Here is a 23,943-nt window from a genome sequence, read left to right as displayed (position 1 = left end):
TAAACTGACAAGGGCAGTAGGTACAAAGGCCATTGGAGGCCCAAGGGAGAAAGGGTCTAAACTGGAAGATTTCAGGGAAAGCTTCACTTCACTTGAGCTGAATCTTAAAAGAAGGATAAGTTACTTTCATTCATGTATCAGATATTTATTTAGCATCTGCTATGTGCTAGGCACTGGGAATATAGTGGTCAACACAGCACCTATCCTCAGAGTTTATAGCCTCTTGCGGGAGATAGGAATTAAGTAAATACACATTAATCTAAAAGAATGCACTGTGCTAAGTGCTCTGGAGGAAAAAAACAGTAATAAGAGAGAATACAGGAAGGAGCATGTGGATAATGGGTGTTTGGGAAGTCCTTACTGGGCAAGTGACATGAAAACATTTTCTAATGAAAGTAATTTATGAACATGACAAAACATTCAAGTGGGGAAAAGTATTACATGAAAAGTAAGTCTCTTTCATATTTCCCCAAAGTAACCACTGTTAAGGGTTTATTGTGTTTTTTCTCAGAAAATGTTTTATGATCCACCTATATATATCTCTGTCATCTGTCATCTATCTGTCTATCCCTATTAAAAATACACAGCTGAGGTCATGCTGTAGATACTGTTCCATTACTATTAACTTGTTTTGAAGAAGTTTTTGTATCAGTGCTTGTAGATCTATATCAAATCTACAACAACACCTTCATAAAATTGTATTACATGTCTCTACCATGATTTAGTGACCCATTATCCTATTGATGAGTATATGTCTTGGTGTACTTGTGTAAGTACATCTGACAAGTTCCTAGTAGTGGAGTTCTGGATTAGAGTGTGTGCATGTGTTGCTCAGAATTCTCTGTTGTAATCATTAGAATCACTGGATGATTTAAGAAAGGGGGAATTTTTAATTTTTAAAGGATAGTAGGTGGCTCACAGAATAGGAGGGCAGGAACTGGGTTTGGGGCCAAGAACAGTTTCAGAAATAGTGCTGCAGAATGGGCCATTGCAGGCGAAGGCAGAATGCTGCAGACCACACTGCTGGCCCAGCTGGCACAGGCCCTGGCTCGCTGGTCACTCTGCTGCTCTGGCTGCCTCATCTGGAACTGAGGCTTCCTGCCATCTCATTCACTGTCCGAGAGTTCCTTATAGGGAAGGGTGGTCACTGTCCGACAGTTCCTTATAGGGAAGAGTGGGTGCTTGGTTGGTGATGATTGGTGAGGCTCAGTCATCCGTTTATAAGGTGGGGGGGGTTCCCCAGACATAGAAAGGAAGTATAGCTACTGGGCAGCCCCAAAAAGTGACAGATGGCTGGTCATACAGTGCATTTTACCTTTTGAGAGCTATTGCCAAATTGCCCTCCAAAAAGATTGTAATAGTTTGTATTCCACCAAGAGAATATGAGAATGCCTTTCTCTTATAAACTCTCCTACTTTGGATATTCTTGCCAGTCTGGTAGGTGAAAGATGGGGAAAACTTAACACTTAAGCTGAGACCTGAATGATAAGTAGGAATTAGCCAGGAATTTGCCACCCTACTCCCTACCCCCAAAGGAAAGACTTTACAGGCCCTGCAGTGCACAAGGGACCAGTATGGTCAAAGAACTGAAAGGCCAGAGTTTGCTGGATGGGTGAAGCGAGTGCAGTGGGTGGGGGGAGTGTTCCATGTTGGGGGCACAGCAGAAGATGTAGAGGGATGAAGATGTACAGACGTTCAGGAGGGTGGGGCAGAGGCAAGGCTGGAAAGCTAGGCCGGAGAGAGTCCTGACGGTACAGGCTGAGTTGTTTGATTTTGTCCTGGAGGTTCCCATCTACTCTTTTCAAGCCAGGGGATGATAGGATAAGATTCGCTTGTTAGAGCAGCCTGACAGCTGTCGGAAGGAGGATTGGCATGTGGGAAGTCTAGAGGCAGAGAGGGAGATTACATCTGGCCAGAAATGTTGAATGTGTGCATGGGTCCAATGGCACAGGGATGGCCACGGTCGTCACAGAGAGCACTCAGAAACCAGCCAGCCATTAGGCCCCATGCGGGGTCTCTGGCCATCCTCTCCTGTCTTCCTCAGTGCCAGTTCCTTCCCGGCTCTTGACCACAGTGTTGCAGGACAGTGTTGCAGTAACTCCTCCACCGGGGTCATCTTCCTTCCAGTCTGGCTCTAGACCCTTTTTCTTCTTCCTCCTCCACATGTACCTTAGGTGTTTGTGGCAACAGGCCCCTTGCCCTCCTCTGAACTGCCTTTCACCCCCCACTGCTGCTGTGCTGCCTTCTTTCAGAAATGCGTTTTCTGCCCGGAGTGTTCCTACTCATCATCCAAGATCTAGCCCAGAAGCCATTCCCTCGTGACTGCCCCAGGCTGTTAGCAAGTCCCTCTCCAGTAATTTGGTGTGCAGCTTGATTCCAGGATTTCAACCGTGTCCAGACTCTACTTTCCCTGGCTCTTGTCCTTCCTGCCCCTGTAAGAATCTGAGATCTCTGTCAGTAGAATCTGTCTCACTCCCGGAGTCTCACGGAGTCCTGTATGACTCAGTGAATATTTGATGGTGAATTAATTTTCTGATTCTCTAACTTGCTTGTGCCAAAGCATGTGTGAAACCTAGTGTTAGAAACCTTAACTGCTGTTTATTATGAACAGTTTACAGTACCCCTGGAGTAGAGTTGGTTTAGATTGTGTTCCATTTGTGTGGCTCCAGTTGAGCCGTAAGAGAACAGCACAAAGCACTGCATATGTGATAGGTCTTTTTTTTTTTTTTTTTAAAAGCTTAGTATTATTTTAAATTTAAAGCATATTTGGAAGTGTCTCTGTGCCGGTGTCTGCTGGTGCCATCACATTATTTTCAGTTAAAATTCTGTGCAAGGGATGCTATCATTACCTTCTTTTGATGAGAAACCTGAAACTTATATTTACTAACCTGCCCATTGCTGCCCTGCCTGTAAGCAGCAAAGCTGGGAGTTGTCTTTCAGCTCAAGCAAGCCCGAGAGCTCATCACAGCTGCTTTGATTTTATCATCTTACAGATGTTACTTCATTAAGCTATTAAGTCTTGCTCCTGAATACTAAAAATATTTATACAGATTCCCAAGGGGCATTTATTTGTGTGGCATATTTTCGACTGCTCTTTGTGTGGATTTTCTTTCCTGCGTATTAAAAACAGTATTTACTGAAACAGCTTTATAGTATCAAAGGAAATTTTAAAAAATTATACGCAATTCTACCACCTGAAGACAACATGAATTTTATATTTCGTTTCTTTCTGATCCAAGTCCGTTGTGAAGGGGTGCCTTTTATCGGAGAATGTGAAATAAAATACAGTTTTTGTGCTGTCCTGGTTTTGTCTTTGCCGTTCTTTCAGTTTCTTTAGGCCGTTGTTCACTTTTGAGCGGGGCTTGATGCCTCCTTCCCTGCTGTGCGAGGTGTGCCGCGCTGCCTTTCCTCCTGATGAAGGAGTTCTGGCTTCTATGGAGGTGGTGGTGGTTTTTCTTTCTTCCCTTTTTTTTTTTTTTTTGAGGGGATGGGGAGATGGATGTTGAGAGAGAACCCCAGAAGTGCCAAAAGTTGGTGGTTTTGTTTTAATTCATGTGACTTATTTTGGGTGAGCTACAAACCAAACCTCCAACTACAGATAAAATAGAAGGCCCTCCTAACTGAAATGTGCCCACAGAACGTTAACATTCCCTGTGGGATTGAGGCTTTCCGTAAGTGTGGTGTAAGTGAGAAAATGAATATTTCATGTAAATTCTCATGTTTTAGTGAAAGTAGGCGTTTTTTATTATGAGAAATAAAAATACAACTTTGTAATGAATCTTTTCTTTTTCCTGAGTGATTTGACAGTAAGAGCTGGAAGCTACAAATTACCTGTAAGACAAGGGTGTCTACATTTTGTCTACCCATGGGCCTGTATTGGCGACTAGCCAGGCGCCTGAAGGCTACTCTTAATTTACATTGAATAGAAGACACCTGTCTTGTCTTGCGCATCTCTAACATGCTGGCACAGCTGCTTGAGCACAGTGTCCAGGAGCCTCCTCGCTGAGGGCTTGCCTTCCAGAGGGTTTGCTTAAGAGAAGAGTGTATCAAACTCCTCGTGGTGTGGCCCTCGGACAGCTTCTGTCCTAAAACCTTTTTTGTGAACGGGGTGTTGGCCATAATGATAGCAGCGTTCGTCCAGCAGCTTGCCAGCTGCAGCGCCAGCAACTGTTGTGAGACACTTGACTGATTTAGTCTTTGCACCGCTGTGAAGTGGGTACTATCACCCCTGTCTTGAGGGCGAGGAAATTGAGGCTCAGAGAGGTATGCCGGGGTCACACAGCCTGGAGGTGCATGATCTGGCATGAGAACCCTGGTCTCTGTGGCTTTTCCCCCTTGGCTTTGTTATTGCTGTGAGTAGTGTGTGGCATGTGGTCCAGACCAAATGTGTTTTGGTCCATTCTCAAAAAAGAAGAAAGAGAAAAAAAAAAAAAAGGAAGAAGAAAGGACCCCTTAGGTTTCATTTAATTATTTATTTTTAAAGAAAATAATTTGTAAGAGACTGTAGGTGATTGATTAGTGTGATTGTGAAAAACCAGGCAAGATTTTTGACTTTTCTTTATTAAGAAAGGGAAAAGGGTTATGGTTTTTTTTATAGACAAAATACGGGTTCTTTTAATTCTCAGATTAATTAGCTTATTCTTTTAACTTGCCAGCTTTTCTTTATTAAGCAAACTGAAGTACTGTCAGGAGAAGCTTGGGGACCATCTTTTGCTGTTAGTTTGGCAGTGTTCCTTGTAGCTGCATTGGCAACATATATAAAATTTTTATTTTGCCCACTTATTCACATAGAGAATTAATATGAATGAAATTTAAAGCACGACATTCCTGGAAATGAGGCCCTTGGACAATTTAGGAATACTAACTTAAGGAATAAACATTGATATGCACCATTCGGGAAGACTTTGGGTCACTGCCAGGGCCGTCCAGGTAAAATTCTATCTCCAGATAAACTGGTTATACAATTTCCTAATTACTGGAATGTACCTCTTAAGTCCCAGTTTACAGAGCCCCCTAGCAATTAAAAAGATTCAGGACAGAGTAGTAAACATACCAGATGTCTCACCTTGTGGGCAAAGAGGAGTTTTAGAATTAAGTTGGAACTTAGGAACATCAGTAGGGAATTCAGACCTGCCATTTCTCCATATTTTTACACTAAGGTGCAACCTTTGTGCAGACATTTTGTTATCTCCACATGACTCGATTTGAAACATTGTCCTGCGCTGTATCAAATCAGTGCACTATAAGATGGCAAATATTTCTTCCACATTCATTTTCAACGCTGAAATCAGATGTGAACTCAGCAGCACTGTATTTAGTTCGTCGACCCACGTAAAAGCCTTCTCAGAGGGCACATGACCTTGTAGCTCTAGTGTTGCTGGAAATTCTTTTTCCTGAGCTGGAAATTCTTTTTCCTGACTAGTGTGGGCCGGGTGACTGTGCAGGCGTTCTGTAAGCATGGGTCTCCATCAAGACTGGAGTGAGTCTTGTCCCCTGCTCTCTGTGGGTCAAGGACTATGCAGTGGCGGGAACCCCATCCTGGTGGGAGCTTTGTCTGTACAGCCAGTGACCACCCAGAGCCGGCTTTTCTGTAACCAGCTGAGGTATTACCTAGAATCCTAGAGAAAAAGATGGAAGCCCTGGCTTCAGTCACAGCCCTGATTGACCAGAGCTAGTCATCACCTAACCTCTCTGAACCTCAAACCCCTCATTTCTAAAAAGAAGCTGATTTTTTTTGACTTGAAGGTCACTGGGTTATTGGGATGCTGCCATGTCACGTGTGTGAACACGCTCTGTAAAGCACTATGTGCTTTTCCCCTGCATGTGTTGCTCTGGAGTCGTTTTTAATTTTCTGAGGTAGGGTGGGATAGTGAAAAGAGCTGGTCTTTGTAGTCATACTGGGTTCAGATCTAAGTCCAACATTTATTAGTTGTTTGGCTGTGAGTGTTGGTTTCTCCTTCAGGAAAATGGGGGTTAGAGGATCTGTTCCATGGGTAATGTGTGAGGATTAAGTGAGATAACCACATGTAAAAATCTTTGTGTGTAGAACATCATTGATGTTTGATGCATGGTGTTTTGATAATTTTAGTGCTAACACATTCTCTGTGTGCAGTTCTGTGTACTGAAATTTTTCTGGCCGTTTTTCCTGCTTTGATTAATATATATAAGATGAATTTCAGAAGATTTAAAATGTGCGATGCATGGATTTTATATCTTAAAATTTGTACCACTGTGGAATGCCAGGAATTAAGCAGCTGGGAACCAAAAGCCCATGAAAGTTGGGTTATGCATCTTGATTCCTGGTTGTTGCAATGGTGGTACTAAGCCAATAGATGGTGCCAGTATGTTAGGAGATGAGAAAATATTTACTTCTGCAATTCATCATGTTGTTTCAGGGAATGTAATAGAGCCAGTTCTTGCTGGTTCTTTATCTGTTCTAATTAGAGTAGACTTTGTTCTTGATTCTGTGTAGAAAATATTAAATGTCTCTTGTAGATAAAATAGTGAGGTATTGAATTAATGTTAGGGTGCTCTTCCTCCTGTTTTTTCTGCTCTGACATTTCACCACGAAGTCTTTTCTGATTTGACTTCAGTCCTTAGTCTACAACCAAATAAAAGCCCTTGCTAGGAGTACATTTCAGAACTTAAATGCAGTGCGCACAGTTTTAAGTCCTTTGCTTTTTTTTTTTTTAATGTTTATTTTATTTTATATTTTTCTTAAATTTATTTATTTATTTATTTATGGCTGTGTTGGGTCTTCGTTTCTGTGCGAGGGCCTTCTCCAGCTGTGGCAAGCGGGGGCCACTCTTCATCGCGGCGCGCGCGCCGTGCCTCTCACTATCGCGGCCTCTCCCGCTGCGGAGCACAGGCCCAGACGCGCAGGCTCAGTAGCTGTGGCTCACGGGCCCATTTGCTCCGCGGCATGTGGGATCCTCCCAGACCAGGGCTCGAACCCATGTCCCCTGCATTGGCAGGCAGATTCTCAACCACTGCGCCACCGGGGAAGCCCAAGTCCTTTGCTTTTTAAACCCCATTTCAGAGAGAGTGGGGTTAATTAGTTTATCTTTACCTGCTCTTGTTTCAGAATTGGCCCTACTACAAAAAGTGCCTTAACATTCTCGTAACCTAGTGCTTGATGATCTTTTACTTTCTTGTTGGACAGACCAAGTGGAAAGTCATTTTTATACATCAGAAGACTTTTTATGTGGAGGTCATATAACTAGGGATTTGTTGGCAACCAGATCTGCCATTACTAGCTGTGTGTTTTTGGTTAGGTTCCTTTACCTCTCTGATCTTAGTTTTTTTTGTTGTTTTGTTTTTTTGCATCTATAAAGTGGAGATAATACCATCTAGTCCACAGATGAATAAAGTGAAAAAATATATGTAACAGTGTTTTGCACATTTTTCCAGTAAATAGGATTTATTATTGTTTGCACAAGGCTCTATGGACAAGATAAACCTTTACTTACAATTAAGACTAAATGTGTTTTTATAAATTATTAAACTCTGTGGTCCTTTGTCCTAGAGGGTTCTAAGGGACAGGAAAACTTGGAAAAGGCCTGCAAAGGGATTAACTTGCAGTTTGGGAAGCTATTTTGAAATGCGGGCCAGAGTAAAGGGTGCCTTTGAAAGACCTGTCAGCTCTAACTGCCTCAAGGTCCTGCAGCGGGAGAGAGAAGTGTGTGCCCTGTGCTCCGCAGTGCTGAGTGAGAGCTTGTTTCCTGGTGGGGCCTGATGATTGTGGGGGCCTGATGATTAGGAGAGGTAATTTTCATCCTCCATCTTATCCTTTACACATAGGGTTAGGTGACTCCTCTGTTTGAAGGAGAACAGTTTTCTGTCCTCATACCTTGTGGCATTTCATTAAAATACATTAATAAAACACAGCCTTTCACTTTTTAGGCCCTGAATGCCCCAAATGTTAGTCTTTTCTTAAGAATAAGTGTTTATAACCTGTCAGGTCAATGAGACGTTGCAGTTGCAATTATAAGAAAACCCCCTGTTCCCTTCGAGTGGTGTTTTACATTATTTACTTAGAGTAAAATTTAACTCCTTTTTGAGTACATTACATTTAGAAAAGGAACTGCATTTTTTGAGAAATTAGTTTCTGAATGAAATGTTGTTGGATGCTTTAAAATCTATTTCTTAGCATATTAAATGGAATATATATATATATATATTTTTTTTTTTTTTTCATTGGGGATAAAATGACATTGAGGTACATTTGCTGATGAAAAGGAAGCATTCTTTCCCCTCACGGGGGGTTTAAATGTAATACTCAGTGCTTACTCAGGAGTGAAAACATCAAATTAAACTGCTTATGCTGACAAAGGACAAATCTGGATTTCAGCAACCCATGCAAGATTGTCTGATTGCTTGCCCTGCCTCTCCTCGAAGCTTTTGGCCAAGACTTATAATGAAATGTATGCATACATTTAAACCGTTTCAAGTCAGTGTCTGAGTCTTCCCAAGCTCTGAGAGGAGTTCCACTGCTCTCTAGTGGCTGAATGTGGTCCCCCGGCACCAACATTGTTTTATTTTCATGAATCAGCTCTTCACACATTGGCAGTGTTGGCCTCCAGAGCAGACACCAACACCAGGAGACCAGACCTTGTAGACAGAAACAGAGTGAAAAATGATCCCCATCCATGGGTCTGTGGAGAGCACCAAATTTTGTCCAGGATGAGTGGCCAGTTGACTAACAATGAGCAAGTGTGAGTAAGCACTCTGTCAGGGAGAGCTGACACTGATGGATGAGAAGTTCTCTGTGTTACTCTTTTATCGCTGCATACATCTTACACCTTGGCAGGCCACGGTGGCAAACAGGTCCTTGGGTGCTTAAAATGGACCACTTCTTAGCAGAAGGAGCAGCTCTTTTCCTGAAAAGATCTGGTTGAATTGATTTGGGGGAAAAGCAGTTAGAAATCCATTTCCTGCTGCCTCTCAGAACTTCACGACTTTGAGAGAAGAAATTTTAAAGACCTCCATTTCTGTTAAAGTTGCCGACCTTGAGAGTTGTTGAGAATGATTGTATAAAAGAGCCCCTGGAGGACGGGGACCTTGTGTTAGAGTATTTGTAACAGCTAACTTTTACTGAGCTTTTACTATGTGCCAGGCATTCTGTTTTACATGCGCCATCTCATTCAGGTCTCAGCCGACCTATGAGGAAGACACATTCTATCATCTTCCCCTTTGTGCGGGGAGGCAGCCAGGGCGGTAGGGCTGCTGTCCTGTAGTTTCTGGGGCACCATTTACCTTGTGCTTGCTGTGGTGGTGCCACCGGGAGCAGCTTGGCAGTCGTGCAGGGCTGGGAGGGCCTCAATGGTGTGCTGTGGGAAAACAGGCAGGAAGCTCAGAGCTGTGCCACATCTTTGCATCTGTGTTCCAGAGCCTGCTGCCCAGTGGGCACCTGGGATGGTTGGTTCGAAAGAATGAGTGGAGAGTTGCCCTTCTGAAAGGTGCATGGGCTAAAGAGCCACAAGACCTAGATTTGAATCTTGGCTCGCCTTACTGCCTTTAAATCAGCTGAGCCTCAGTTTCCGTGTCTGTAAAATGAGGAAATACCTGCACCACATGAGTTAGGGTCTGGGACTGATAAGGTCTTAAGGGTAAATATTTTCCCTTCCCCAGTGTGAGAATTTGTGAGCTTAGACCTTATTAGAAAAAGCAGATTTCTACCTGCTGGCTTTCAGATCCTTTCTAGAGCTTGACTTAGAGCAGCAGGTTTTAGAAAATTATTTGTCTTTTATAGTTTCTTCAGCATGTCTGATAAAATAAGTTCTAGAATTGCCAAGTTTGATTTCATACTTGAGTGAACCCTGACATGTATAAAAATAACACGTTTCATGTTTTAAAAAAAATCCCACTATCCTTAAGCCATATTAATGGAGGTTTTTTTTTAAATATATAGAGCAAGTAAAAACAATATCTTAGTAAAATTTTCTTGATACATTTCAAATTTTGTCCTGAGTTGGATTGTTCTCTCAGAAAAAGTTAGGATTCAAATTGAACTACTAATACTAATGCTGATAAACTAAAATCAGAAACACTCTCAGAGGGTTTAGAAAATGGAGACTAATTTCACTGTTTTATTTTATTTTTTTTTGAATGGGGCTATTTAAAAATAAATGCTTAGATACTTGAGTGGCATTGCTAAATAGTGAATGGCATCTGTTTAATCATTTAAAACATTTAACTGAAATCCCAGTCTCATTTGAATTTCCAAGCAAAACAACACAAATTAACTGTATCCAGATGTGTGGAAATCATTCTGCTGTAATCTGAGCAAAAAGTAAGTTAGAAAGCATGCTTTTGGGGGTGGAGAGTTAAGAAAATAGAGCTGCTTCCATGCTTACTTGCTAATCTTAATTTCAAGCATTTGGCTTTGTAATTTAAGAGGCAGCACATGGAACAGAAGCAGTGTTGGACACTTTAAATTTAGGACGATCGGGGCTCACATTCCCAGATTTGCTAATCACTAGCTGTGTGATCTGGGCGAATTCCTTATCTCCAAGATTCAGTCTTCCCTTCTGTGAAATGGGACTGCACTTACCTGCCATGTCTGAGGAGCAGACAAAACTCACGTGACTGTGCTTTGAAATTTCATAAAACACCACGTGGACTGTGTCTGTTGTGGTCTGTTTAGTAATTTGTTTGCCACATAGTATACTTCTGGATAAGTGAGATCTGGCTTGGCGCTGATATGCTCAAAGGACTTCATTGTTAAGATGATTTTATCTCTTTTTTAAAAATTTTGGTGCCTGTCCTAAGGAAGCCCTCCTAAGGACTGTGGTAGAGAGACGTGGTGTATTTATTTGTGATGATTGACTGCTGTTGTTCCTTGGGACTGTTGACGCATGCGTGGGTTGACCTTCAGGCCCCTGTGTACAGATTTCAGGACTAAGCTGCCTGCTGTTGCTGTTACACAGCAAGACTGTGACAGCTGGCAAGGTCTTGGTCTTTAGGGTTTTTTTTTTTTTTTAATCCCTTAACAAAGTTGAATTCTTATTTTCTCCAAGTGTATATCTTAAAAAATTGTAAGTAATGCATTGTCTTTGAAAAGAAAATAAAACACAAGTAAACAAAAGAATATAGCACCACCCAGAAATAAGCATAATTTAAAAAAATTTTCTTCCAGATGTGTATAATATGTATTATATAAACATATCTGTTAATTTTGCTTGGGAACATGTTTTTCCCTCGGTAAATATTGTATCATGGACATTGCCAAAAAATATTATGTTTAATCACCATGTATATAGTATTTGTTTATTTTCCCTGTCTCCTGATTGTTGGTGTTGGACCTTTACATTTATCTCCAGTTTTTGTTACTGTTGCTGTTGTTATTTTTGCTTTTTTCTAATCTAAACAGCGATCATAATGTCATTTGGGTACTTATCCATTTATTTCTTTAGAATATGTCTCTAGCAGAATTGCGGGTTTGGTGGGTATGTATAGCTTTATGCTTTCTGATTGATGTTTCTAAATTGTGTGTTAGAAAAGTTCTATCCATTTGTGCTTCTACAAGAATGTTAGATTGCCCTTTTTACTACATCTTTGTCAGCCCTGGGTATTATTCTTTTTAATTTTTGCTAATCTAAAAGCCAAAAAATGGCTATTTAGTTTCAATTTGTATTTCTCTGATTACTAGTGAACTTGAACAGTGTCTCTAAATGTGTATAGGCCTCTACTTTTTTTCTCTTCTGTAAACTGCTGTGTCCTTTTCTCTGTTGGTGTATTGATGTTATTTATCTGTGAGCTCTTTTTACTTATTAATGCCCTGTGTGTTGCACATATTTCTCTGAGTTTCAGGGCTTATAGTTTACATTGTTTACAGGTGTTAGTCTTTTTTTTTTTTTTTTAAGCCAGTCGCCTATTATTAATAAGACAGATACTTCATTTTAAAAGTGTGGCTGGAGATGTGACCCGTGTGGCGTTTATGCCTGAGCCCTCTTCTCCTGGAGGTCTGCAGTGTGGGCGCCCCGTGGAGTCATCTTGAAGGTCTGCGGGTGAGTCAGGCCCTGGCAGTCAGAGATGGGGAGCAAGACCGTGCTTTCTGGGACTCACAGGGGCGTCTCTTGAATTCTTCTAATAAGCATCAAACCTGGACAGCCAGGGTAAGGCGGTGCCTACCCAGGTGGCTGCAGTGGATCAGGGGGTGCAGAGCAGTTTCTGTCCCCCGTGGATGAAAGAGGGCTGAGTTGTGTACCCTTCCCCCTGTCCCTGTCTCTCCCCACAGCCTGCGTGCTGGGTGGTTTGGGAGTTGGTTGTTGAGCAGGTGGGTGTGTGTGGATGGCGTGGGCGAGCTTGGGGAAGGACAGTGGATGCAGAGGTAAGTCAGTGGGTAACTAGGTAGCCGTCACAGTGTCATGCACACCGTCTCTCTAAATGCTGGTCACTGAATTGTACCTCGTATTTCTGTTTTAAAGAGCTTTGTTCTGGAAGCAACGCTGGCTTCCAGTAACTGTGGGTGGGCTGAAAAAAGCAGACTTGGTGGAGGTTGCTAAGGAGCAGCTACCTGGAAACTACTGATGAGACAGAGCTTTGGTAGAAAAATGCAGAAATCCAAGGAGGGCGTTTCATTACTGTGATATCATAGAGTTCAGACCAGACTAGGACGTATAATAGGACATGGTTTTGTGGGTTTAAAGCTTTCTTTTCTTTTGAAAATTGACTTGCTTTACATTTCAGTTTGTCTTATATTCATCCCGGTATGATAAATTAGGTAATAAATGTTCTTTTACACTTTTATCAAGGCATTTATTGCTGTCGTCACTCCTTCAGGGCCAGCTCCGTTTCCCCAACTCCTCCATTTGAACAGTTGTACTGAAATCAGCCCAGCCTAATGTAGCAAATTCTATTTAGTGCTCACTGTGTGCCAGAGACTGCTAGGTATGGCAGATGCAGCTGTGAAGGGATGGACAGTTGGCAGAGATAAACTCTCATGGGGGTGTGGTGGTCAAGGAAGGCTTCTGGGAGGAAGTCATCTCTCAGTTGGGGTTGGATGGGTGCCTCGGAGTTCTGTGGACTGTCAAGGGGGCAGAGGGAATAGCACGTGCCAAGGTGGGATAGGCTTGAAATGGTCTGGGCATTTAGGAAATTATTGTCAGTTTGGTGTTGGTAGAGTGTCAAGTATGTGTGTACATTGGGGAGGAGGAGGGGCTGAGCGAGCCAGAGACCTGGTCATGGAAGGTCATTCATGTCTGCTCTGAACTATATTGTGGCCTGTAGAACTTTGTTTGAGAGAGTGACATAGGGTCACACCTGAGACAGGAATCCTGCCCTGTGCTTGTTAGTCCTGTAATCCTAGACAAGAAGCTTTATCACTTCACTGGGTTGCTGTGAGGATGACCAAATGACAACATATGATGTGTGGCCCACGGTGGGTGCTCAAACAGAACGCTCTTGTTCTTCCCTCTTGGCTTCCTCTTCTCTACTCTAAGAGAAATTGAGGGCAGGTCTCATACCCCTTGCTCTTAGAGCTCATCCTGCATTTGTGGAAAGCATATTCCCTATGACATCCATTTCCTTCATCTGACACGCCCACTGTCTAAAGCAGAGGCCCCTATACCCGGTACACTGTCCCCTGGCTTTTCTGTTTGTTTATTCCTTCATGGGAAACCAGGCCGTTCTGACTGATTGTCTGAGGTGGCCTTGTTTTTGGAATAAAAAATCGGGGTAAATCCTTCAGAGGATTTTTGCCTTGGTTTTGGGTATGAGAGTGCCAGGTTAATAGGTTGATGCTGAAATCATGGAATGTCTGTGGACATTATTATGGTTTATGGGGAAAATGGGATATAATATTTAAACATTTTGTGAGTCAAATGGCTGCTGTATTACTATGGAATTTGATGATTTATTACATATAGTTTTAAGTGGCATTGAAATAAAATCTGGGAAACTTGAATTGAAATTATTTAAAAAGACCCGTCTCATTGAGTTGATCATCTTTTTTCTTTTTAATGGCAAACTCCTTGTTCCTTCCCCCGGTTGCATTGCCTTGAAATTATGTGAGGATTTGCATGTTGTTCTCTTGCCATTTTGGGCGTTTGCAGTCATATTTGAAGTTCTGTCTTCTCTTTTCTAAGTAGCAGACACACATTCAGAGTCCTAGAAACCTGTTGACAAAGTCAATTGCACTCCATTTCCTAGCACTTCTGTGTACTTCTGAAAAGGGGGCGCCAGAGTCCTCCTTTCCTAAAAATGCTAGGAGCAGGAGCTAATTTGCAAGTGATTTAGAAATTGTTTTTAATGTTGAATTTCCCCTTCTTTTCAAGTTTATTTGGAGTCCGCTTATCTTTCATCTCAGGGGAAGCAGAATCAGGCAGTTTAGCAAGCTCTTGTTTTCCTGGAAACTTCTCAACTCTGTGCACGTGCATGTGTACACCTGCATGTACGTGTGTGTGTGTGTGTGTAAGTTGGTGTGTGTGTTTTGGGGGGGTGTGATGTAAATGGAGAAGCAGAAATACAGTGTAATAGGGATCCCTGTGTCCTTTCTATGTTTACCTCTCCTACACCTTCCACTCTAAAAAAAAAAAAATCACTGTGATGAGAAACATCACTACATTGCTAGACACTTTTTGTTCTAAGAATTTAGATTTAGCACGTACTTCCACTTACGGAAATTTTTTCTGCGGTGTTGTTTCGCATGAAAAAAAGCTTTCGATAAAGGAAGAATTATTATATTAGGAGGGAAATATTTTTCATTTCTTAAAGTATTAGGTGAAGCTAAGTAGAAGGAAATATATGTGCCCGGGAAAAATTAGAGTAAAATTAATTTACTGTGAAACTGCCAAAGAAAGGATGGCCCAGGAGAAAATACAGGCTAGTAGTCTTTAGGGAAAGATGTCTTTAAGGTAAGTTGTGTTTCCCCTTTTACAGTAATTGATTACAGTTTTCCACAAAATTGTTAGCTCTTAGGTAAATAGCCGTCCTTCCCCTGTCCTTTCCTAATGTGTATTTCTGGCCTCTGGTGCGTTTACCCTTGGGCTCTTTGCAGAGATATTCTTGGACCAGGTTGGAAAAGAAGTATTTTTTTTCCTGAGGTTTCCTTATTTGCAATTTTCTTGTTTCTTCGTGACAGTTGTCCTTTGTTTTCCATACAAAACCAGCTCGTTTTTTACTATGAAGTCTGAGACTGGTTCTCACCAATGCCTTAAAACAGGTTACTTTCCCCCCTTGATCCCTGAAACTCAGAGTAAATGTGTGAGTCACAAAACATTGGTGAACTTTGACTCTTTTTCCAGATTTTCCAGGACGCATAAACTATGAAATTCCAAGGTTTGATTTTGGTGAATTTGTGTATATGTATCTAGTTTTATTTGGGTGCACTAGTTTTATATCTGTTTAATTTCTGTTTCCTTTCTAAAGGGCTTTTAATATCTCTTTAGGTTCCTTTTTTTTTTTTTTTTTTTTGTGGAGAAAAAATTGTGAGAGGGGAAAATGGGGTTGCCTTTTGCTCCCAAAGCTTAAATGAATAGTCATTGCCTGTAATGCCGTCTACGCTCGTAGCTTCCCACTGCTTTAGATGTGATGTATCCGGTGCTGTGAAGGTAATGATCCTCAACCACAGCAATATTCCCTAACAGGAGTATCTGTCATATTCATTGGGATTACCATGTTCATTGATTTGTGTCTGTAAATCTGCTGTTTCTACCCTTTAAATTTGATCTATAATTGGACCTCCTTAAATGGTTCAGATAAGGTAGTCTGTATTTTCTCAATGCAGCGATGCTGTCAGCTTCTCCTTTTTCATTATACATTCAGCAGACTTGATAAAATCAGCAGGACACCTCATTTGAAACTGTTTAATCGCTGCCTTTTTCCTTTGCTAAACCATTGAGGTGGTCAAGCGATGTACACAAATCATTTTAAATAGAAAATATGGTTTTCTCTGTGACCCAGCTAAATAGATAGTGTTATGCAAAACAAGTTAAAAAGTAATAAATGCCAAAAAAATCTTCTAATTGGAGTAAAAAATTGTGGGCAACTCTATCCTCTCTCCAAAAGTAGAGTATCCTAAAATATTGCCAGGACCCTGTAAAGACAAGATGATGGTTTTCTAAAGATTCTCTGGTTTCTGAACAAAGCAAGTTTAAATTTTCATAGTGCTGAGCTGCTTTTTATATCCATTCAAAGGGAGCCCATACTTATTTGTAATGCCTCTATATCCTACTTTTGTAGGGAGAAATTTGCTGTCTGTTAATATCTATGCAGCATAACCTTTCAGCCATTTGCTATTGTGATAATAAATTTTTGTTTCTTTGTCTGTCATTTTGTCTACTCAGCTGTTACTCCTCAAAGTACGAACTAAAAATAATAGCTCCAAATAAATGCCACATAATAAAGTGTTTTACAGTTGTAGCTGGAATAACCTGGTGGCCGTAGCTCACAGTCCTATTACCATTGCTGTGGTGCTGTAGTTTCTTCCCCGTGTGTCAAGGTGACTCTACCAGGGCCAGCTCATTAAAACAATCTATTCTTTCTAACTGGCTTGGTATTTAGCGCTATACCCAGCAGCCTGCCAAGGCACAGCTTTGGAGCACAAGAGTCACAGCACAGGATATATGAAATTATGTGGCATTCACTTTTTGAACAAATACAAATTATCCATAACCTCATTTTCATGCTTCAGGATTTTATTGTGAATAATTTACAGTTACTCCTGTCAATAGTAGAAGTAGGGCCAGTTGCAGGTTTACCTGAGATAGTGGTAAGTGTGACTCCAGGCTTTTGAGGAGCAGTGTTTACCTGGTTTTTGTGGCCCTATAGTATTAATATTTACTCTGTACTTGAATGTGACATTGGGTGTGTTTTGCCATTTTTGCTGCCCCGAGGTGAACTTGAGATGGAGAAGCTGGGAGTTGGTAAATATGCTAAAAATGCATCTTTTTTCCTACAGGTTCTGGCTCCTTAGCAGCAATGGCCGTGTTTGAAGATAAATTTAGGCCAGATATGGAGGTATGTTAAGTTCCTACAGTTTTATTCTCTTTCACATTATCTTTCTAGTTGTATGTTGGACATTTACAAATTGATTGCTGATTCCTCCAAAGTTTGAACAGCACTGCTGTTAGTTGGAATGCTCTTTGGCACAGGTACTGTGTTTGCTGAGAAGATTACTTGGTTACTTGGGAAAGCTTCATTTTGGAGTGGCCTTGCTACGCCCTCCCTCAGGCTTGAGGAGCCTGCACTGTTCGGCTTTCTGCTCTGGCCTTTGGGCTGTCTGGGAATCTTCTCGGCTGTAAATGCTGCTGCAGTGTAGCATGTTTTCTTATGCATTATCACAATATCTCAGAATGACAGGTTTTTTGTTTTTCCACTAAGAATAGAGAAACTATGTATGTCTTTGCATGTCACACAGACCTGGCCTGAAAATGCGGGCAGTTTGAAAAATCCCTATGGGTTGTTCTGCATTTGGCAGAAGATGGGGACAATACCATGTGTGTAGTGACCTATTATCAGAGCATGATGTATCTGGTGTCTCATATATTTATAAGAGATTCTTTTATTATATTTTCTTTGGTAGTGGGGAGGGTGGTATCTTCTGAATGACATTCCACCTGTGTCTGCTTTAATGATAGATGTACCTCGATTAAGCAACCCCCTAGACCCCAAAATCTCCAAGAACAAGCCCCAGGTCTTTCATTGTCGCTTTGGAAGGAGTGTTCAGTATGCTTGGATACTTTATGGTACCATGTTATTCCTCCACTGTGCTTTATCCTCGCTGCTGAACCAGCTTGTAGGCACATTACGTCCTGAAGGCAGCCCTCATCATCTGCCCTTGTTTTTTTTGACAGATGTTAATTTTTTCATGGGTAGTATCAACTTGTTTTCAACAGTTATTAGGCTGTTTACGAGTGGTTTACCCTATTCCTTAATACGTAGGTTTCTGCTCTTCCTGCTTTTGCAGTAGTGTTTTGTGTAGATACCAGCGGCTGTCTCTGGGAATTACTTTTTGACAATGCTTTATGCCTAATCATCTTTGGAAAAGATTGCATGTTTAAAAATTTTTTTTCTTCTCTAGCTCATTGTCATCAGAGCATCAAGTGTCACTGGAGCTCTGAAGCTCTCTGACCTTCAGGTTTGGGCCAAGTGCCAGGAGAGCAGAGAATGTAGGGTCGTGGATGCTGCTCAGCCAGGACAGGGGTCTCCTGCCAGGAGCCACTACACCCTTGGTATTTGAGGATAGCACACGAAGGGACTTGGTCACTGGTGGCTAGGTTTCTCCCCTTTCTTGAATTATCTGCAGGAATTAAAACATGTGACTAAAGATAGAATTTAGCTAGGTGTTTTGTACTAGAAACAATAGTCTTGCTCCAATTAAGAGTAGTAAACAGGTCCAAGTATCAACTGTAAATGAGATTAGAATTCTGTTCTCATTTCTCAATGTGAACATTTATTCCCATATCAGCATTATTTTCTGTTTGGGGTTCTTAAGTACAGAGGAAAAATAAGATATACTAGGTCACTTAAAAAGAAAAATTAGAAACCATCTCCCAGTTTTCAGACTAAAGGAGAGGAATTCCTAATGCTCCACAAATCCATTAGAACTAATGCAGGTATAGAGAGAAAGACTCTGATGATTTTCATTTAGAAAATCACCTCAGTAATGTTAGGCCCTCCTTTAAACCACATTAATCTTTTCAAATTTTCTTGAAAGCTGTGTCTGTTTCCAATTGATTGGGACTTCCATATGTTAAAGAAAAATGAGAATTGCATAAAAAGTTGAAAGCATGAGGTATATTAAAAGTGATTTTAACACTCTGCTAAAGTAATTTTATATTATTTATTTAGAGTTTGGATTTGAAATGATTCAAAGGCCATGAATTTAATATTGCTGATTTAGGGAAGCAAAGGGAAATGTGAATCATCCCTTCAATAAAATTTCTGATATTATCAGTTTGAAGAGTTGTGTTCCTTAGATGAATTTTATCTATAATTCAGACCACTTATTGTTTTGTATTAGCTGTGAGACCTTGAAACAGGTTGACTAAATTCCCATTTCAGATTGTTAATTAAATTTACAATTTCAGGTGAGTGGTTTTTATTCACTGAAGTTATTGACACTTGACACAGACTGACAGTCAACAAAAGTCACTTTATTAAGGAGAAGGTAGTACTTGCTTCTCCAGTGAAGTGAGTTTAAAAGTAAATAGAAGGCAAAGGTAATACTTTTAAAAATCTAAAGGGATATTAATAGATACTAAAATTATTGTGAAGACCAAGCAGCTAACTGCTGGCCACCCTGCTTTCTTCTGGTGAAGATTAAGTGATGTGGTTTCAGTGGAAGGCCGAGACTGCTTAGGAAAGTGGAGAGAACCCTGTTTTAGTGACTTTGCTGTGAAAGAGAATTCGGCCAGGGTGTCATTTCTGGCTCTGCATTTGCATAGAACTCATGGAAACGTTTGGTTTCAAATTTCCAAACTTTTTATTTTTCTTCTTTCCAGGGAGGCTTTCTGTCTTTCTGTGGCAAGAAGCCCTCCATAACTTTTCTTTCTTGCCTATTTTGAGACTGAAGGGTTGGATGACTAAGTCTGCTTATTTCCCTTCAGTAGGGGAAAGGATTCTGGACGTGTCTCAGACAAACCCAGGAGAGCATTTCTGCCTCTCAGGTCTTGCATGGATTGCCAGGGCAGTAACTGCTGCTCACTTCATAGAGAATTGCATTGGGAGGGGAAGTTTCAGGCTATCATAATTACAAATTGTTTGCCAAACAGTGATTTTTAGGCCAGACTCATGAAACAAACTCTTGGCTTTATTGTTAAAACAAATAAATTAGGAAAAGCCCATAGTCTTTTTTTTTTTTTTAAACTACAAACCTGTGCCTTGGACAGTGCTGGGCCTAGACTGTAGTATTTATGGAATGAAAGTCCCTGCCTCCTTAAAAACCTTTAATATTTTCTCATGGTCTTCGGCTGCATAGTCTGGTATGGTAGCCACCAACCACATGTAGCTATTGAGCACTTGAGTGTAGCTAGTCTGAATTGAGAGGTGCTGCAAGTAGAAAACACATCCCAGATTTCAGAGACTGGGTACAAAAAATTTAAAAACATATCTCATTAGTAATATGGTTACATGTTGAAACAATACTCTTTTAAGTATATTGGGTTAAATAAAAATATTACTAAATTTTTTTCACCTATTTTTACTTTTTTATATGTGGCTACTAGAGAATTTAAAACTACATATGTGGTTCACATATTTCTATTGGACAGGGCTAGTCTTGAACTTGTCATTTGCACACTACATTTAAGGATTCTGCCATGTCTGGATGCCACCTCTACTGTTATTTTTCTTGAAAATTTTCTTTTACATCAGCTCACTGTTTTATAAATTGAGTTATCATTTACATAAAATAAAATGCACAGATCTGAAGTGTATAGTGCGATAGATTTTGGCATTTGTAATTACCCACCGTCAATCAGATCAAGACAGAACATTTCCTTCACTGCAGAAGTTCTCCTTTCCCAGTCAGTTCCCTTTCCTCTCCTCCCTACAGCCACTCTAGTTCACCTATTTAATTTAAATTTATTTTTAAAATACAGTTTGTATCTATGAAATCCTGGGTTTGATGTGCTGGTTATTTTTCCCCCCAAGACATGAAAATGAGTGCATACTATTAATATAAATAAAAAATGTATTCATGTATCACCATCATGTAAGCCCAGGGGTATGAATATTAAACTTTAGGAAACATAGGTCTGCATTCCTGTTCCACTTCAACCCTTCTCGCCTGCTTGCTGTTCTTTGAATACAGTGTGTACTTGCTTGCTGTCGAATCCCGCTCACTGCCGGTGCCTGTCAGCAATGCTCTCACCTGCCTCCTCATCTATTTGTGTTCCTGTACTGCATTGTACACACCTGTCCCATTGTTTTATGGCTGTTTTCAGGGGCATCTCCGCTACTTGCCAAGAGAGGGGAGACCCTTGAGGGCAGGGACCATGAAATCATCTCTCTTCTTCAGCTCCTGATGTTCAGTACATGTTTGTAGAGTTGAGACAGGATAACCCGGAGCTAAAGCAAAATCTGAGTCATCAAAAACCACCTGGGAAATGGAGGGGACTTTCTCTTCTTCCCATCTGGAAAGTGCTGAACTTTTTTTTTTTTTTCAAATAATACACAGTATTGGGCCAGAGTCAACAAAGCAAACACCCCGTTGAGTACACGGCCGAAATGAAGATGGGCCAAAGGGCAGATGCTCATTGGGAAATTACAGGCCAAAAAGCAGAACAGTGAAACCTAGCTGGGATTCATAAATGCCTAAGACGGGCTTCTGCCTTTTGAAGTAATCTGAACCAGTGATTTGCTTCAGGTAAAAGCTCTGACTCCAGGTTTCAGAGAAACTGCCAGCTAACTGTGTGAGTTTAAGGCCCATTAAAAATCTTTTAAAATTCTCATCCAGTTGTGGCCCTAACACTGCCTGTCCTAGTCTTGGGATGCTCATTTTCTTGTTTTTCTCCTTGCTGTTAGCCTGGAAGTTCTCTGAGGGCAGGAACTGTGCTTATTCGTTTCTATTTCCTCACACCTAAAATGGTGCATAGTAGGTAGTCAGCCAGTATTTGTTGAATGAGTGGATAAAAAGGTGTCAGAAGCAACCTTTCTTAGTTGGTCCCAGATTTACCTTCCTTTGAAACAGTTTGATAACTTCACCTTTAGTGTTCATAGTACTCAGATTGATAAAAATGAAGGCATTAAAAAATTGTATTACTGCTGATAAATCTCATGCTTTGTTTTTATCAGCAAAGGTGCTTATTTGGACACTGTACCTATGTATTAGCAGAATAGTGGATTCTGAAATGTGAGTTGACCTAGTGACAAGGGGTCGGTTGTATTAGAGGGTTTTGGGTGATGATGAACTGTGTGGAGCCATTCCCTTAGCATTTTTTTTTCTCCTGTTGTTAAGGCTGCCGTAAGAACTAAGCCCCAATCCTGGTTATTATCCACAGGCTAGCTGGACAGGAAATCAGTGATAAACACACTGTGGCCTTCTGAGTCCATTTTCCAGTTAAGTATGAGGAATTTGACCATTGTACCTGGAAATATGGTGTTAGCTTCATGCGAGTATGTATCTTGAAAATTGCTGAAATAAAAACTTTTATTTTAGGGTGGGGAGGGTTAAGGAAATGAATCTGATAGCTTAGGTTAGTTTTTCCTTCCATCCTGTTTCTTTGTAAGAAGGAATGTTTCCATTTGGCCCAGTGAGAAATTTAAACTCTTGAAGATTATAATTCATAAAAATGGGTAGAAGATTAATATTTAGTCTGTCAAGATCAGTACTGTCCCCTCTTTGCACTAATTGTCAGAAAGCGCGCGAGGGCTGCTGAAGGGTAGCGGTGTGCGGCAGGACCCTCACATCACAGGGAGATGATTCAAAGGCAAACTGTCCTGCACCCTCTGGTATCGACTTGCAAATTAGCATCTGGAATCTAATTAAACAAGCTTAATGAAAGTAGCAGCTGAATACTGCTGGAAAAGACAATCAGCTTTTTTCCTCTCTCTGATACATATTCTGTACTATTGAAGTTGGTCACCAAACACATCATGTGAGCACAGTTAAAAAAAATTAGCATTTATTTGAAGAATAGAAACTGTTTTTCATTCTGTTACGCATTTGGCATGCTTTGGCGTCCCATGAGAGCCATGCCACAGCAGATAGTGCACAATATTTATAAATCCATGACAGGCAATAATAGCAACTTGAAAAATTCTTTTGCTAGAATCTCAAGTTGAGAGCTGCCAAAAGCTGAGAGGATCAGATCTGCAGTGGCAGCTGCTGTGCCCTACAGTTAGAATTCTAGACTTTGAAGATGCTCAACTTAAAGAAATGAAGACTGCAGGCTTAGCCAATTTTTGCAGGTTTCTAGAGCTCTGGCTCTCTGCCTTTTGAAGATGAGTTGCTGAAGCTTCTACCACTGCCTGAGGCGTGCTAACACCAGCAGGATCTTTTTTTCCCCCAGTCTTAGTGTGTCTTCAGTTTTAAGTAGCACATGCTTAGTCAGTGCCAACTGTGATGGTCCTTTTTCTGGTCACAATACCGAGGGATGAGCTCTTCCCCTATACCCTTTAGAGAGAAGCTGCAAAGATAGATGGTGACGTATACAAGTGCCACTTCAGCCGTCTGATTTATGGAGTCATATTTCATCACTTGGCAAGTGCTGGCCTCTAGAGAAGCCCTTATTGCTAAAGATGTGAGCAGCTATCGCCCTAAAGGCTTGTGGTTACCTCACAAACGTGATGCCAAACACGTAGCTACGGAGGAAACAGAATTAATCTGTCATTGCAGGCAGCTATAGATCCACTTTAAATAATGAAAGAGTTGATACCAATATGGTGTTCTATAGCAAATTTTAGAAGTGACTGTAGTTTTTTGTTTGTTTAATAGTAGAAAGACACTGAAGTTTCAGATTTATTTGTGCCATGCAGATGGACAGTAGTGTAAGAGATCTGCATTATTTTGATTTAAAAAAAAGAATCTATTCAGTTTGGCACATAGACTGGTCCCAAGGGGAAGCATAGAGCATGAGTTCAATGTGGTCAGATGGAAAAGGGCACAGGAGCTTAGGAGCTAGAGGATTGGGCTGTGAGTGTGTTTCCACTGTACGCACGGCACGACTGTGGGCAAGCCACGGCCCGGCGCTGTTCATCCAGAAGACGGGGATCCAGAGACCTGCCTGTGGGTTGCTGTCAGGATTAGGTGTGGTCTGTAAAGCACTTCATATGATGGCTCACACAAAATTGGCTCTAAAATATGGCAGCTGCTTCTATTTTTTAGTAATTCAGTAGTAGGATACAAACATCACATAGCAACGATTAAAATGGTTATTTGTACTTGTGTCAGGCTTGATGATATAGATAGATATGATTCTTTTTTTAATTTTATATTTTATTTATTTTTGGCTGCGTTGGGTCTTCATTGCTGCACGCGGGCTTTCTCTAGTTGCGGCG

The 23,943-nt window shown here is 41.0% G+C and overlaps 1 protein-coding gene and 1 long non-coding RNA gene across 2 annotated transcripts in view; one reads left to right on the top strand and one right to left on the bottom strand.

Annotated features, from left to right (window-relative positions):
- The window catches only part of LOC309633958, a 253,401-nt gene that overhangs the window by 28,827 nt on the left and 200,631 nt on the right, over positions 1-23,943 (bottom strand). The gene's annotated exons all lie outside the window — the stretch shown is intronic.
- PSMB7 (proteasome 20S subunit beta 7) overlaps positions 1-23,943 on the top strand; it is a 56,514-nt gene that overhangs the window by 11,279 nt on the left and 21,292 nt on the right. The window contains exon 6 of the mRNA XM_082403364.1: positions 16,901-16,959. Coding sequence (XP_082259490.1) covers positions 16,901-16,959 — 59 coding nt within the window. The remainder of the gene's footprint in view (positions 1-16,900; positions 16,960-23,943) is intronic.

Source organism: Balaenoptera borealis (assembly GCF_965194805.1).
Source record: "Balaenoptera borealis genome assembly, chromosome: 8".
NCBI classification, from domain to species: Eukaryota; Metazoa; Chordata; class Mammalia; order Artiodactyla; family Balaenopteridae; genus Balaenoptera; species Balaenoptera borealis.
Note: the sequence above shows the minus strand (reverse complement) of the source record. Positions and strands in the feature narration are given on the sequence as shown.